At 42.9% G+C, this 13,029-nt stretch overlaps 1 protein-coding gene across 1 annotated transcript in view; it reads left to right on the forward strand.

Annotated features, from left to right (window-relative positions):
• The window catches only part of ATP2B1 (ATPase plasma membrane Ca2+ transporting 1), a gene marked incomplete in the record, with an annotated part of 2,275,481 nt that overhangs the window by 762,725 nt on the left and 1,499,727 nt on the right, over positions 1-13,029 (forward strand). The window contains 1 exon segment of the mRNA XM_044087859.1: positions 6,045-6,259. Within this exon segment, the coding sequence (XP_043943794.1) occupies positions 6,045-6,259 (215 nt within the window).

Genomic DNA, 13,029 nt, shown 5'->3' on the forward strand with positions numbered 1-13,029 from the left:
GTATTGCAGTTGGGGATTCTGACCCACAATTTTAGATCAAATGGCTTGAATGAATACGATTTAAAAATATGTACGTATAATGCTAGATCCTTTGATTCATGTTCGATCGATACAACAGCCCTCCTACTCCCCCTCTCTGCTCTTGTAAGACATGGAGTGTTTTATTTAGACATTCTCTTGATCCTCAGCATAGTGATACCAAATTGTCTCTATCACTGTTGCAGTATTCTTAACATCTGGGATATCCTGCCGAGGATAGCCTAACGTCCGGCCAGCATACCAAAGTTTTTGCACCTTATGATTTCGTACATCAGATGTGTATTCTGTGTCTAACGTGTAAGGTACATATGTGACATATGAGTGCGTAATCCTCAAATCTACTTTACCACCAGTCCGAACACTACTTTGAGTTTAGTCTGGAAGATGTTTGTCAAGTTGGTTCAGCTACTGAACCTGCTAAAGATAAGTGCCCCATTGGGACTTTTTCCTTCCTCTTTTTTTCATCTTTTGTTTCCCTTTTACATGTCATCCAGGAAGGGAAAAATGTGACTGTGGGAAGTAGATTTCCCATAAAAAATATACACAAAGTAATGCCTTTTTTGTTTGGGTGCTACACATGACCATACCCAGTGTGAGCTCTTCCAGGCATTTGTCCTTAGGACTTTTGCAGTTTTCTCCTTCCATTTATCTTGAAAACCAGCATTTAAAACTCTTTTCACTCTGGGTAACATGACCTCCAAATCTGCCCACCCAGGTATTCAGCTGCCGTTGAAGGAAAAAAGTCAAGAAGGTGCGTACTGAATCTCTTGCTATCCAAACTTGGACATTTCCATTGGGTTTGATGAAGAACCAAAGACCACTTGGTCACTGTCAGCTCCCTCTGTCCTGACCCAGTTAGAGGCCGACATGGAGCTGCCTACCCACATATCTGCTGAGGTTGTGCCTCGGTCTGCTACAAATGTTGAGAGAGAACCATGACTGGTTATCTTAGATGGGCCTTGGAGGATTCCCCAGATAGTTGTAGAAGAGGTACCTGGGACCCTTATTGAATCTAGGCAGGGGTCTGACTGTCCTAGACTGATTTAAAGCTAATGTTTTATTAAAGAAAAAAACAGAAGACCAGACATGTGGCCCCTGTGCCTAAGGATCTCATTAAGAATGGCAGGACTTTACTCTGGGGTTGTTGAATGCCTGTATAGCTATGAAGCCCCCTCAAGGAATATCTCTTCCTACTTCTGTTCCCTTGTCCTCTACTCTTCAAAACATCCAGTGGAATCTGATTCTTCTGAAGGTGAGGTAGATTTAAACTCTAGAAGAGCCTTTGTCCTGCTTCTCTCAGATCCACTCTGCTGTTGCCCTGGGGTCTGAAGAGGACTGTTCACTCTCTTTATTCCTCTATGCAAGAATTATCATTTGGGAATATTGTGGTTCATGTGATGGGACGTTTTAGTGGGATTTTTCACACATGGCTGACATTCAGAAAAGGTATTATGAACTATTACAGATGCCCTAGGCCTACTTTAGTCCATCCAGTTTTGGATTCCCTTTTGGATACTTTCCATTCTACTTGTCAAGCCCTCGATTCCCAACCTTCTGCCCTAAAACAACTGACAGGCTCTATACATTTCCTGATGCTCAGTTTTTGTTTAAAAGCTCTTCCTGTGACACTGCTGCAATTTCTATGGCTGATAAACCAAAAGCTACTACCTTCAAATATGGGCAGTCATACCATGGACAAGTTTAAGTGTACATTCTGCTACCTTAGCTTTCTGAGCCATTACGTATGAAACCCATATGGCCAGGTCTGTTCTAGTTCTTTTGTCTTAGCTGTGGGCATTCTGACTGCTTTGCGTGATTATAAGGCAAAGTGTTCTCCTTTTTCCCTTTTGAGCACAGCTTTTGGTATGGCTCATCAATTTATTAAATGCAATTATGGTGCTGCTGTTGCTGCTTCTAAGGCAGCTGCATCATGATTTTTGATGTGGAAGTAGTCTTGGTTGCGTTTACAGGCTATTTCTGAAGGCATCTAGGCTAAATTGCTGTATTCTCCTTTAGACAATCAGAATCTTTTTGGCAGTGCAGATGCTGACCTTTTTAGGACCCTACAAGATAAGGGTGAAATTATGTAGGATCTGAAACAAATCTTTTGATCTCCTGTACCTTGGTTTCAGAGAAGTTATCCTTCCAAGCCTGCTTTTGTCCACAGACACTCTATAGATGGTCTTCTTAGGGTTCTAATAGTCAAGAGCCTGCCTTCCCTGACAAATCTGCTTCTATTTGACATTCACCTCCTCTACCTCTTGGCCAGAGTCCTCTCTCCCTCAGGTTGACTTTCTTTTCAGGTTTGGCAACAGATAACTACTGACCCTTGGGTTCTCTCCATTATTTAAAAAGTTACTTTATGGCTTGGAAAACTCTTCCTCCCTCCTCAGGCCTTCCTCAACATCCTGCTTGCCAGCTTCCTTGTTGGCCTTTTGTTATTCAGGACTTTTTTGGTACAGTCATCCAACCTGTCCCCCCCTTCTCTGCAGGGCACAGGCTTCTTTTCCAAGATGTTTGTAGTTCCCAGGAAGGAGTGGACTTGAAGGCCTATTCTGGAGTTTTCTTTTTTCAACACCTTTCAAAAAGGTCCATTCCTTCAGGATATTGTCTCTCCAGATGCTTTTTCCTCTGTTATTCCCTCAAGCTTTTCTGGTATCCATAGATTTAGAGGATGCTTACTTCTACATTCCTGTTCACAGTCTTTGCAGGATGTTTTAAAGTTTCCCTGTTTTCTTTATTGGTTCTCTGTTTTGTCTTTTAGTCTTTTTACAGTCCTGAGGGTCTTTACCAAATGTCTGGCCCCAGTGGTAGTCTTCTGCATACTTAACGGGATTCAGATATTCTCTTATATGGACAACCTATTGATTCAGGCCTCTCTTCAGCAGCTTCTGCTTCAAGATCTCCACTTCACTATGGATCTTCTTCAGTGTAGTGTTCATCCTAAATCTCAAAAAGTCTGTCCTGACTCCCTATCAGGACCAAGTCTTTCTGGGATGCAGGATTTTGACACAGGCAGCAATGGCTTGCCTCCTGCCTTCAAAGGTCATCTCTCTCTCTAGATTTTCAGTCTCAGTCCTTCCTGCCAGGGAATTTCTGTGAGCTCTTGGGTATATGGCATCAACTATTCCCATGGTTTCCTTTGCTAATCTCTATATGAAGAAATGTCAGTGGTATCTCAAGACTGTCTGGCTTCAGCAATGCCATTCTCTGGATTTTTGTGTCCCCATCTTGCCTTGTCTCAAGCATGAGCTCCAGTAGTGCATTCATCAGATTTTCCTAAATCTAGGCCTGTCTTTTCAGGTTCCTCTCCACACTCAGGAGCTGCACACAGATTCTTCCAGCCAAGATTGAGGAGCCTCATCCAGCAGCCTCAAAGTCCCTGGGTCTCTGGTTCCCTCAACAGGTAACAGACCATGTCAACATTAAGGAGATTACTCCATTTGAGTTCCAGGTCCTCTGTGGATCTTAAATAATAATACCACACTTATGTGGTACGTCAACAAGCAAGGGGATAAAAAGTCTTACCTCCTTTGCAGATTGGCTGTTCAGGTATGGGATTTTGCAGTCTACCATCAGTTGTTTCCTCAAGTGGTTTACATTTCCTCAGAAAGCAGTCTTGTGGTAGACACTTTGAGTATATGCCCACGAATGGGTGCTTCATAGGGAGGTGTTCCTGGACATTGTACATCATTGGGGTATTCCTCCAGTAGATTTTTTTTGCCTCCCCTTTGAACAGAAAAGTTCCCATGTTGTGTTCCAGAGTGCCAAGTCCTCTGGCTTAGAAAGTGGACGCCATGTTTTTTTCCTGGAAAGGAATGTTTCTTTATGCCTATTCCCCTCTTCTTCTGTTACCTAACGTCCTGCACAAGATCATGTGGGATAGAGCCAAAGTCTAGCTGGTGACTCGCTTTTGGACAGACAGCACTGATTCCCCTTCTTTTTCATCTGACCAGGGACAGTCACTACAAGTTTCCTCACAAGAGGGAACGCAGGACTAGGGATATCTCATTCACCCCTCACTTGTCCACTCTTCAGTTGCCTGTTTGGGTGATAAGGTTTTGATTTCTTTTAGATATCAAATTTCTGAGGACGTGCTTTGGGTTTAACAGGAGGCCAGAAACCCCACTACTAGAAATTCCTATTTGGATAAATTGAAGAGATTTTCTGTTTGTTGTCTCAAGCATGACCTGGACCCTTCTTCTGTGGATATTCCTACGGTCCTTTATTATCTGTGTGACTTGCTCAATTCTGGTCTGACATATTCCTCTATTGAAGCTTGTTTGTCAGCCAGTTCTGCTTGTCTGCATTTATAATCCACCCCTTGCTTATAGTTTTGAAAATCCAGCAGTTTTTGAAAGGCATCCTTTGTTTGGACCACAAGAAAGCATACTCCTCCTCCTTGGGACCTAAATGATGATGTTAGGAAATTAACTCAGTCTCTGAACCTGCATTTTCCTTTTCTCTGCTACACTGTACTTGGAAAACGTTACTTTTGGTGGTTCTTACCTCTGCAAAGAGTGTCTTGGAGCTTCAGGCATTTATGGCAGTTCCTCCTTTTTTGGTATTTCATAGGGACTGGGTCTCTCTCCATTCCAGTCCTTCCTTTATGCCCAGCATTGTTAATGATTTGTCCTTAAATCCCCCCCATCTCAAAAGAATGCTGGTGAGAGGATTCTTCACACCTTGGAGCTACACAGACAGTTCAGTTATTACCTGGACAGGAGCAATTATATCAGGAAATCTGAGCAACTTTTTCTTTTCATTCCAGGACATTAGGTTTTACGGTTTCTAAGACAACCATCTTCTCCTGAATTTGTAAGGCCATTTTTTTTTTGCTGTTTCTTTCATGGCAATCTGCTTTTGTTTTGTATTTGAACTCATTTTACCAAGGCAATAGCCTCTTCTAGTGGTTTTAAGTGTCTGGATACTAGCTGCATTTTGGAAGCTGCTACTTGGTCTTCTGTCCACATCTTTAATAAAGATTACAAGTTGGATGTCATTTCTAGGGGCAGAGTGGGTTTTGCCAGAGCCATCTTTCATGGGATTTTGGAAAGCTCCTCTATGGCCTCTTCCTACCACCCACTCCAGTAGCTTTTGTACTCTTCCAGCTCTTAAGAATAGTGCAACAGTGATAAGGAAGGTCGTAGTACAGTTGTTTAAGATCTTACCATAACAGTAGATGTCCTACTTTACACTGTTGCTGTATTGTCCCTCCCTCCATCCGCTTGCTTTTTCTTTCTTTTTTTCTTTCACTACTGGATGTGCACGTTGTTGCTTTCCTCCTGGATTGCTCTATAAGTTGTAAAAGCTTTGGTATACTGGCTGGATGTTTGGAATATCCATGGCAGGATATTCCAGACGTTAAGATTTGCAACAATATAAAGTAAGACATCTACTGTTCTCGGAAGATCTTAGACAGTTGTACTTCAGGCATCAGTAGAGCTTTGAGGAACTCTCAGGGACTGATGCATGGGAGGGAAAATTCTTAAGGGGATGGAGGCTGAAGCACTAATGTTGCCAGGATGGATCTGACAAATGGCTCGAGGACCGATGTTGCATATTTGATGGACATGAATGAAAGATCTAGCTTTATGGTAAGTGCATAATTTTCATTTAATTCTAGCATATGGTTCTCAGTTTAATGCATTTCAGATCCATTGACTTTTTTTTGTGCGCGCGCAATGAAATGTTCACCAAAACTGTGTTATCGTAGGCTTCACATTTTCTGCATTCACTCACACACACACACACACACACACACACACACATATATATATATATATATATATATATATATATATTTTTTTTTTTGTTTTTTTTGTTTTTTTGTTTTTTTTGTTTTTTTTTGTGAGGGTGAAGTGAGGAAAGGAGGGAGCTGATTGGAACTTGAATTACATTTAAGATCTTTCTAGTCAGCTTTACCCAAAACTTGTCATGTATGCAACCAGTTATTTATCATTTTTTTTTGTATTTCTTGCTGAATATCTTTTGCTTTGTTACAGGGTTAATAGCATCTGCCCTCACTGTGATTATTCTTGTGCTGTATTTTGTGATTAATACCTTTTGGATCCAAAAACAACCTTGGCTTACTGAGTGCACACCAGTTTATATCCAGTACTTTGTGAAATTCTTCATCATTGGCGTGACAGTACTTGTGGTAGCTGTTCCGGAGGGTCTTCCCCTTGCAGTCACTATTTCATTGGCTTATTCTGTGAAGGTAGGTCATTTGACTTAAATTACTTAAAACCTGAGCTTTGGCCACCTAAGATCTAGCTGTCTTCAACTGGACGCATAAGAGAATTTAAGTACCTTTTATCTGCACTTTTTCACATACAGCATTTTAATTGATTTATTTGTGTTGCATTGAATATTAACTGAACTGGAAGTTTTTCAGTTAGTGCTTGCTAGGTTTTATTAGTTAGAATTCCTGCATAGACAGTAATTACAGTCGGAGGTAGTCTCATTCTTTGATATTCTGTTACTGCCTATTGAAGTGGTACATTTTGGAATATTTTCTGCTAAAACCTGAGCTTTGGCCGGCTAAGATCTAGCTGTATTCAACTGGACGTATAAGAGATTTTAAGTACCTTTTATCTGCACTTTTTCAAGTAATACAGCATTTTAATTGATTTATTTGTGTTGCATTGAATATTAACTGAACTGGTAGTTTTGACTCAGTTTTTTTCCCCACCTACCCTCCCTGGTTTTGTTTTGGTATTAATCTTGATGGCTTTGAAACTGCCCGCCCCTCTTGTAAATTTGTTTTTAGATACTCCTTCTGGGCCCATCTCATTTGCTCACCTACTGTGTACAAAGAGAGCATCTGGGAAAGAAAAAAAAAATTAACTGGTTTCCTGCCTTTCCTGTAAGTGGTCTAGACTGTTTGTAGGCTTCTGAGCCCCCAAGCTTTCTTTGTTGGAGGGAAGCCCTCTAGCTTAATTTTGTTTCTTAGAACTAGCCAGTTTTCTAGTTTCAGCACTCAAATCTGTTTCTTTGAACACAGCACTTGTTCAGAACTCGTTGTAAGCACTAAATAGGCTGCAAATTACTACAGCACTCAACTTTCCTCACTTGTCTAGAGGAAAGCAGTTTTTAGTACTTAATAAATAAGCACCTATCCAGGCATGTTTAAGGGTCAGCTCCCGGTGATTTCTCCTGTCTACCTGATCTGGGCATCTTGGGGCAATGCAGCAATTGCCTCATGTACACAGACAACCCTCTCCTTCTACCACCCAACACTACAACCTGTGAGAGATTCACTTATATAGCCAAACTGGAAGCAAAGCTCTCTTCACCTGAGACTGGACTAGACAGTCAAGATGAGAAGGTAAACTCTTGCACCACACCACGCTCATCACATAGTTCCTCAAAACCCACACCACCAAAACACACACCTACATTCTAGGAGGCTCTCAATAAAAACCTGCCCAAGCATCAGGGACCTCCAAAGCAGAAACGCAAGCAAACTCCACCCCCCCCAACACAAACCAAATGACACATAGCCCACAAACTCAGTGTGCCACTCAACCACAGCCCATAAGGCATAACAACGTACCCAACACTCTAGTCATAGGTGACTCTATAGTCAGGCACACTGATGTTCCACTCACCAGGCTAAACAAGGAGAAAGTTACATTCAGCTGCTTGGCAGGTGCCAGGATCCACCACATAACGCACACACTCAGGTCACTCCACAACAAGTACAAATATGACACTGTCATTGTCCATGTTGGTGTGAATGACCTGAGGCGTACCTCCCTGGACTACATGGAAAGAGACATGGAGGAGCTCAGGCAGGTATGACCCTAGCCCTGAGTAGCATCCTGCCATCACCCAGAATGATACCATAGTATAAGGGCAAAATTGGCTAAGCTGCTGGTGTCATTCTAAGGGGATCCAGTATTTGTCTGCCTGCGACGGCATGATCGACAGACCACGATGCTTTGCCAGAGATGGCCTGCACCTGTCGCCCTTGGGATTCCGGATACTGGCTAAGGCTCTTGCCACCCCTATAGTGCCTTTTTTAGGCAAGGTTCAAATGACAAATTCACCACCGTAACCGGTACAAGCAAGCAAAATCTGAGGGTAATGCTACTCAATGCTAGAAGTCTAAACCTCAAAATGCACTCACGCGAGGCATTCCTTAAAATGGAGAACATCTACATTTGTGCAGTAACAGAGACCTGGTTTAGAGCTCCAGAGAGCACCCCTGCGTTACCAGGCTATAATTCATACCACACCTTTCAGCCACCTAACCCGGAACGAAGCACTAAAGGTAGAGGCGTGTCCATATTCATTAAGGATATCCACACCTCCAGGCTAGTTGCACAGCATAATGCATTCGAGATTATCCAAGTGCAACTAACTCTGGGCAAGGCCGCAATCCAAATTGTAGCTTGCTACAGACCCCCCCCCCCCCCCCACCATGCCCCAGGATTCCCATTTTTAATTTCTTGATACACTGGAAAGTATTGGGGTAAAACCCAACACCCTAATAATGGGCGATTTCAAATACCCCACCATTAACTGGGAAAACTACTCGTGTACCAACTCTTTTGCTCAACATTTTGTGGAATTCATAAATTCCAACGCCTTGGATCAACTTATTCACACCCCCACCAGGGGCAGCAATATCCTAGATCTGGTCATTACCAACATGGGTAACCGATGTTCCACACCAGAGGTCAATTCCTCTGTCAGATCCAATAACAAGCTAATCACCCTAGACATCCACATCCTGCCCCCACCCTCAATTAGGGAAGCCACCGTAAAAAACTTCTCCAAAGCCAACTTCACACTTCTTAAGACAGAAGTGGCAAACTTCATGACACCCATGCAGATGGACAATAGAGCTACGACTGCTAAATCCTACACAAATGCACTTTATAAGCACTTACACGAGTGCATGAATCATGTTATCCCCTAATAGAACCAAGATGCTATCCTCCAAAAAAAAGGAAGACAATCTGGTGGTCCTCTGCCATAAACAAACTCTACAACAGAAGAAAGAAACTGTTGCAAAAAAGAGTAAAATCCCATGACTGGAGGAACTTCCCTGGTCAACCTCCGTAAGAAGCTGAGATCCCTCATAAAATCCTCCAAAGCTAGTTACAAAAACAAAATTGCCACTGACTCTAAAGACCACCACAAATCATTCTATAGCTATGTCAAGAATCTCAATGGCAACACTCAGATCTGCTCTGAGTTACAGCACAATGGCACTAAATATACAGAACCAACTGATATTGCCAACATCCTGGCAGATAGATTCAGTGCTAACTTTACCCCCCTCTCATCCCCTAGAGGGCCAATCTCTATACTGGAAGAATGCAAAGTTCCTGTAAGCATGGCTGCACAGGTAAAAAAAAACCCTCTCCAAAGCCAAAAACACAGCATGCATGGGAAATGACAGTATCCCAGACTGCGTTCTACACGAACTACAAAATGAACTGGCACCCTACCTAAGTACCATGTTTAATCATAGCCTCACCTCAGGCTTTGTGCCCACTGAATGGCGCACCACGACAGTTATCCCACTCCACAAAAGAAGAGCCACGATGGACCCAGGTAACTACCGCCCCATTAACCTGACGAGCCTGATCTGCAAGGCCATGGAACGTATCATCATGGAATTCCTAAACAAAGACATTGGTAATCTCCAAACTCTGGACCCTACCCAGTTCGGGTTTGGAAAAGGCAGATCATGTCTCCTAAACCTGATTGACTTCTTTGAAGCAGTCACCAAAGCCATAGATGAGGGTAAGGTGGTTCACACAGCTTATCTAGATCTCGCCAAGGCTTTCAACACCATCCCCCACTCTGGAATTATAGATAAGCTCACTAAACTAGGTATAAATCCGTATGTTACAAGATAGGTTGCCAACTGGCTCGCGGACAGAACCCACACTGTGAAAATAGCAGACTCCAAATCTGACTTCAGACCAGTGACAAGTGGAGTACCACAGGGTTCAGTCCTGGGTCCTCTCCTATTTGGTATCTACTTCTCTGAAGTACAAGCTAACACAGAAGGTCTTTGACTAACAAAATTTGCAGATGACTGCAAACTAGGAGCCATAATTGAAACTCCTAACGATGTGGACTTGCTACAAAAGGGCCTCACTGAGACAGATGCCTGGTGTCAAAGCCATGGCCTGAAGCTCAATGCCAAAAAATGTATTGTCATCCCCTTTGGTAAAAACTCTGTACCCATGAACTACCACATAAGTGGTAGTCTACTTAATGCCGAAAGTGTGATGAGACCTTGGGACACAGGTGGACAGTAGTCTCTCCTTTAGTAATCACATCGCTACAGTGGTCAGGAAATCCTTCTACATGGCTCACCTCATCACAAAAAATTTCTCATCCAGAAAAAAAGAGGTCATTGTTCCCCTCTGCTCATCACTCAGACCTATTAATAGAGTACAAAGCCCCTTTTGGTATGTACCTCACAAGACATCTACAACAACTGGAAAGGCCACAGAAATACCTCACAAAGAGGATTACTGGCCTCCAGATGCCTTACGCAGACAGTCTCAAAAAACTCCAGCTTTACTCCATCGTGTATTGCCTACTCAGAGGCGATCTCTGCCTAACATACAAAACTATGTCAAACCCAGAGCTGTTGGACATGCTCCACTTAAAGAAATCCCAATCCATCCGAGCTACACGCTCTAGGGACCTAAACCTTGTCACCACAATAAACAGAACATGCTGGAGGGATAGATTCCTGTCCCAGAGACTTCCCATACTCTGGAACAAACTACCTATCTATGTCAAACAGAGCTCCTCATTAGCACTCTTCAAGAAAAATCTTGATGATTGGATGAGAAATAGGAAATTCACCCCAGGGATCACTTCTGTGGCTCTGCTCAACAGGGGCACAAGAAAATAATTTTCTTGGGTGGCGAAAGCCAGGGTACCTTTTTGGCTAGGCTTATATAGGCCCTAGGGCTAATAGCCTAGTACCTACCTATGAACCTATGAAGGACTTCAGATTTAAGGGCTGCTTTTTATTTGTGTTACATGTAGTGAAATGGTGTTGTGAGGGATTTTGGTTAATATATGCATTCTTTTATTTCATGGCTACTGATGGCAAAGTATGGAATTCATCGATCCATCCACAACCCCTTTTCCCAATTTTGCACATGGGGTCAGGATGTCATTTTAAATGGTGACAATCATCTAGAGCCAAGGTTTACACTGCCAGACGGCTAGCCCTGTAGCAGCAGTTTTTCATACCACACATTTACGTGTGTGCACACACTCTTGTGACCAATTTAGTTTGTCCAGTCCATGTGCTGCATGTCTTTGGAATGTGGGAAGAAACCGGAGCACCTGGAGGAAACCCATGCGAATACAGGGTGTACATGCAGACTCCACAGAGAAGGCACCCCAGCCGAGAATTGAACCAGGGACCCTCTTGCTGTGAAGCAACAACACTATCCTCTGCGCCACTGTGCTACCCTAGCAAGGTATGGAACTATTACTGATGATTTTTCGGTGAAGCTTTGGTTTTGACTTGAACAGTACTATCAGTAATGCTGTGTTGTGTCATCCTCAATCTAGTGATCTGATAACCTTCTGATTCGACGCTGTTTTTTCCGTCTGATTTAACATGTGGCTTGTCAGATTTGACCTCTACACCATATATCAAAGCTTTGGATCTGAGAATGCTGGCTCCTCCCCTACCCACAGTTCCCCTCAGTTGTCTGAATTCCCTCAGAGTTTGCTTGCTGCCTGTGTAAACCAGATGCATGGACCATCCATTCATTAGTGAATGTCATTTCTTCCTCCTCTTTAAAAAAACACTTTGTAGTTGAGTTAAAAAGTATTGTAATGCTATAAGTTAGGGTGTTCTCTGCTGGTGCTTAGTAAAGCTTTTTTTTGTGTGTGTGTGTGTGTGTGTGTGTGTGTGTGTGTGTGTGTGTGTGTGTGTGTGTGTGTGTGTTTATGCACACTTGCATATTCATACTATCTCTAGCTGTAGATTATATATTTTTTTCTAGGACAGTACATTTATAGTTAGTTTAGATATTTAGATCCAATGTCTTTGCATCCTGCATTTTTGTGAAAGTGCTTTTCCTGCGGGCATGAAATTCTCCCCAAGACCCACAGTCTGTATGTGTACTGCTTCTGGCTCTCTCACTTATAAGCTTCTTGCTCTATCTGTGCTCCTTTTGGCACTAGAGCCCTTCAAGGGTGTAAAGAAAACGTAATTTTGAAAGGTCTTCTTCCTCACCAGAAGGGGTCCACTTTTTCCCCATCCTCAGACAAGAAGAGAGAGACAATGATAGGAAGATATCCAAAAAGAGAGAGAGAAAGAGATAAAACCAAAAAAGAAGCAAAGGACAAGACGTCTGAGGATTGCCAGGAGAAAGCTAAGAAAAGTTCTCCTGATCCCACAGCTATTTAAGGATCCTGCACCAAAAGTACCTAGACAGTATGATCAGATTGTTTCCCTGCTCCAGACCCCCCCCCCCCCCATCTCCAAAGTCATCCTTTACTCTGGCACCGATCAGTCCCAGGCTTCACTCTCAAGTTTTACAGAAAGTTCTATCAAAGCCTGCTTCAGTACCTTCTTGTTGTAGATTTGGCTGATCTACTAAAAGTCTCATGGAGTTCAAAGTCAACCAAATGATGAGGTTTTTGAGGATTCAGATTCAGATGGGAATCCTTCCGGCTCTGTCCCAGAGAAAGGATCTGGGATCGATCCCTCCCCAGTTGTTCACTCTTCTCTACTTCGTAGTCTGTCCTGATTCTCAGAAGTGGTGTTCATCAGATCCAGCCTTCTCCACGGTACCAGTGTCTGAGTCGGTAGCACTGTAGACTTCTGCTTTAGCATCTTCCTTCACGCTCTTGATTCCGATACTTTCAGCTCCAGCAAAGAACTGGAGCCAGAGCATCTGTGTCAGGGCTCCAGTGGTAGAGTCGTCTCTGAGATTTTCAGATCCATCACTGCATTTTGAAGTCTTGGCACTAGACAGCTCA

The sequence above is a fragment of the Protopterus annectens genome, chromosome 11.part0 (genome assembly GCF_019279795.1).
Source record: "Protopterus annectens isolate FY-2018-M chromosome 11.part0, PAN1.0, whole genome shotgun sequence".
Lineage (NCBI taxonomy): Eukaryota > Metazoa > Chordata > Ceratodontiformes > Protopteridae > Protopterus > Protopterus annectens.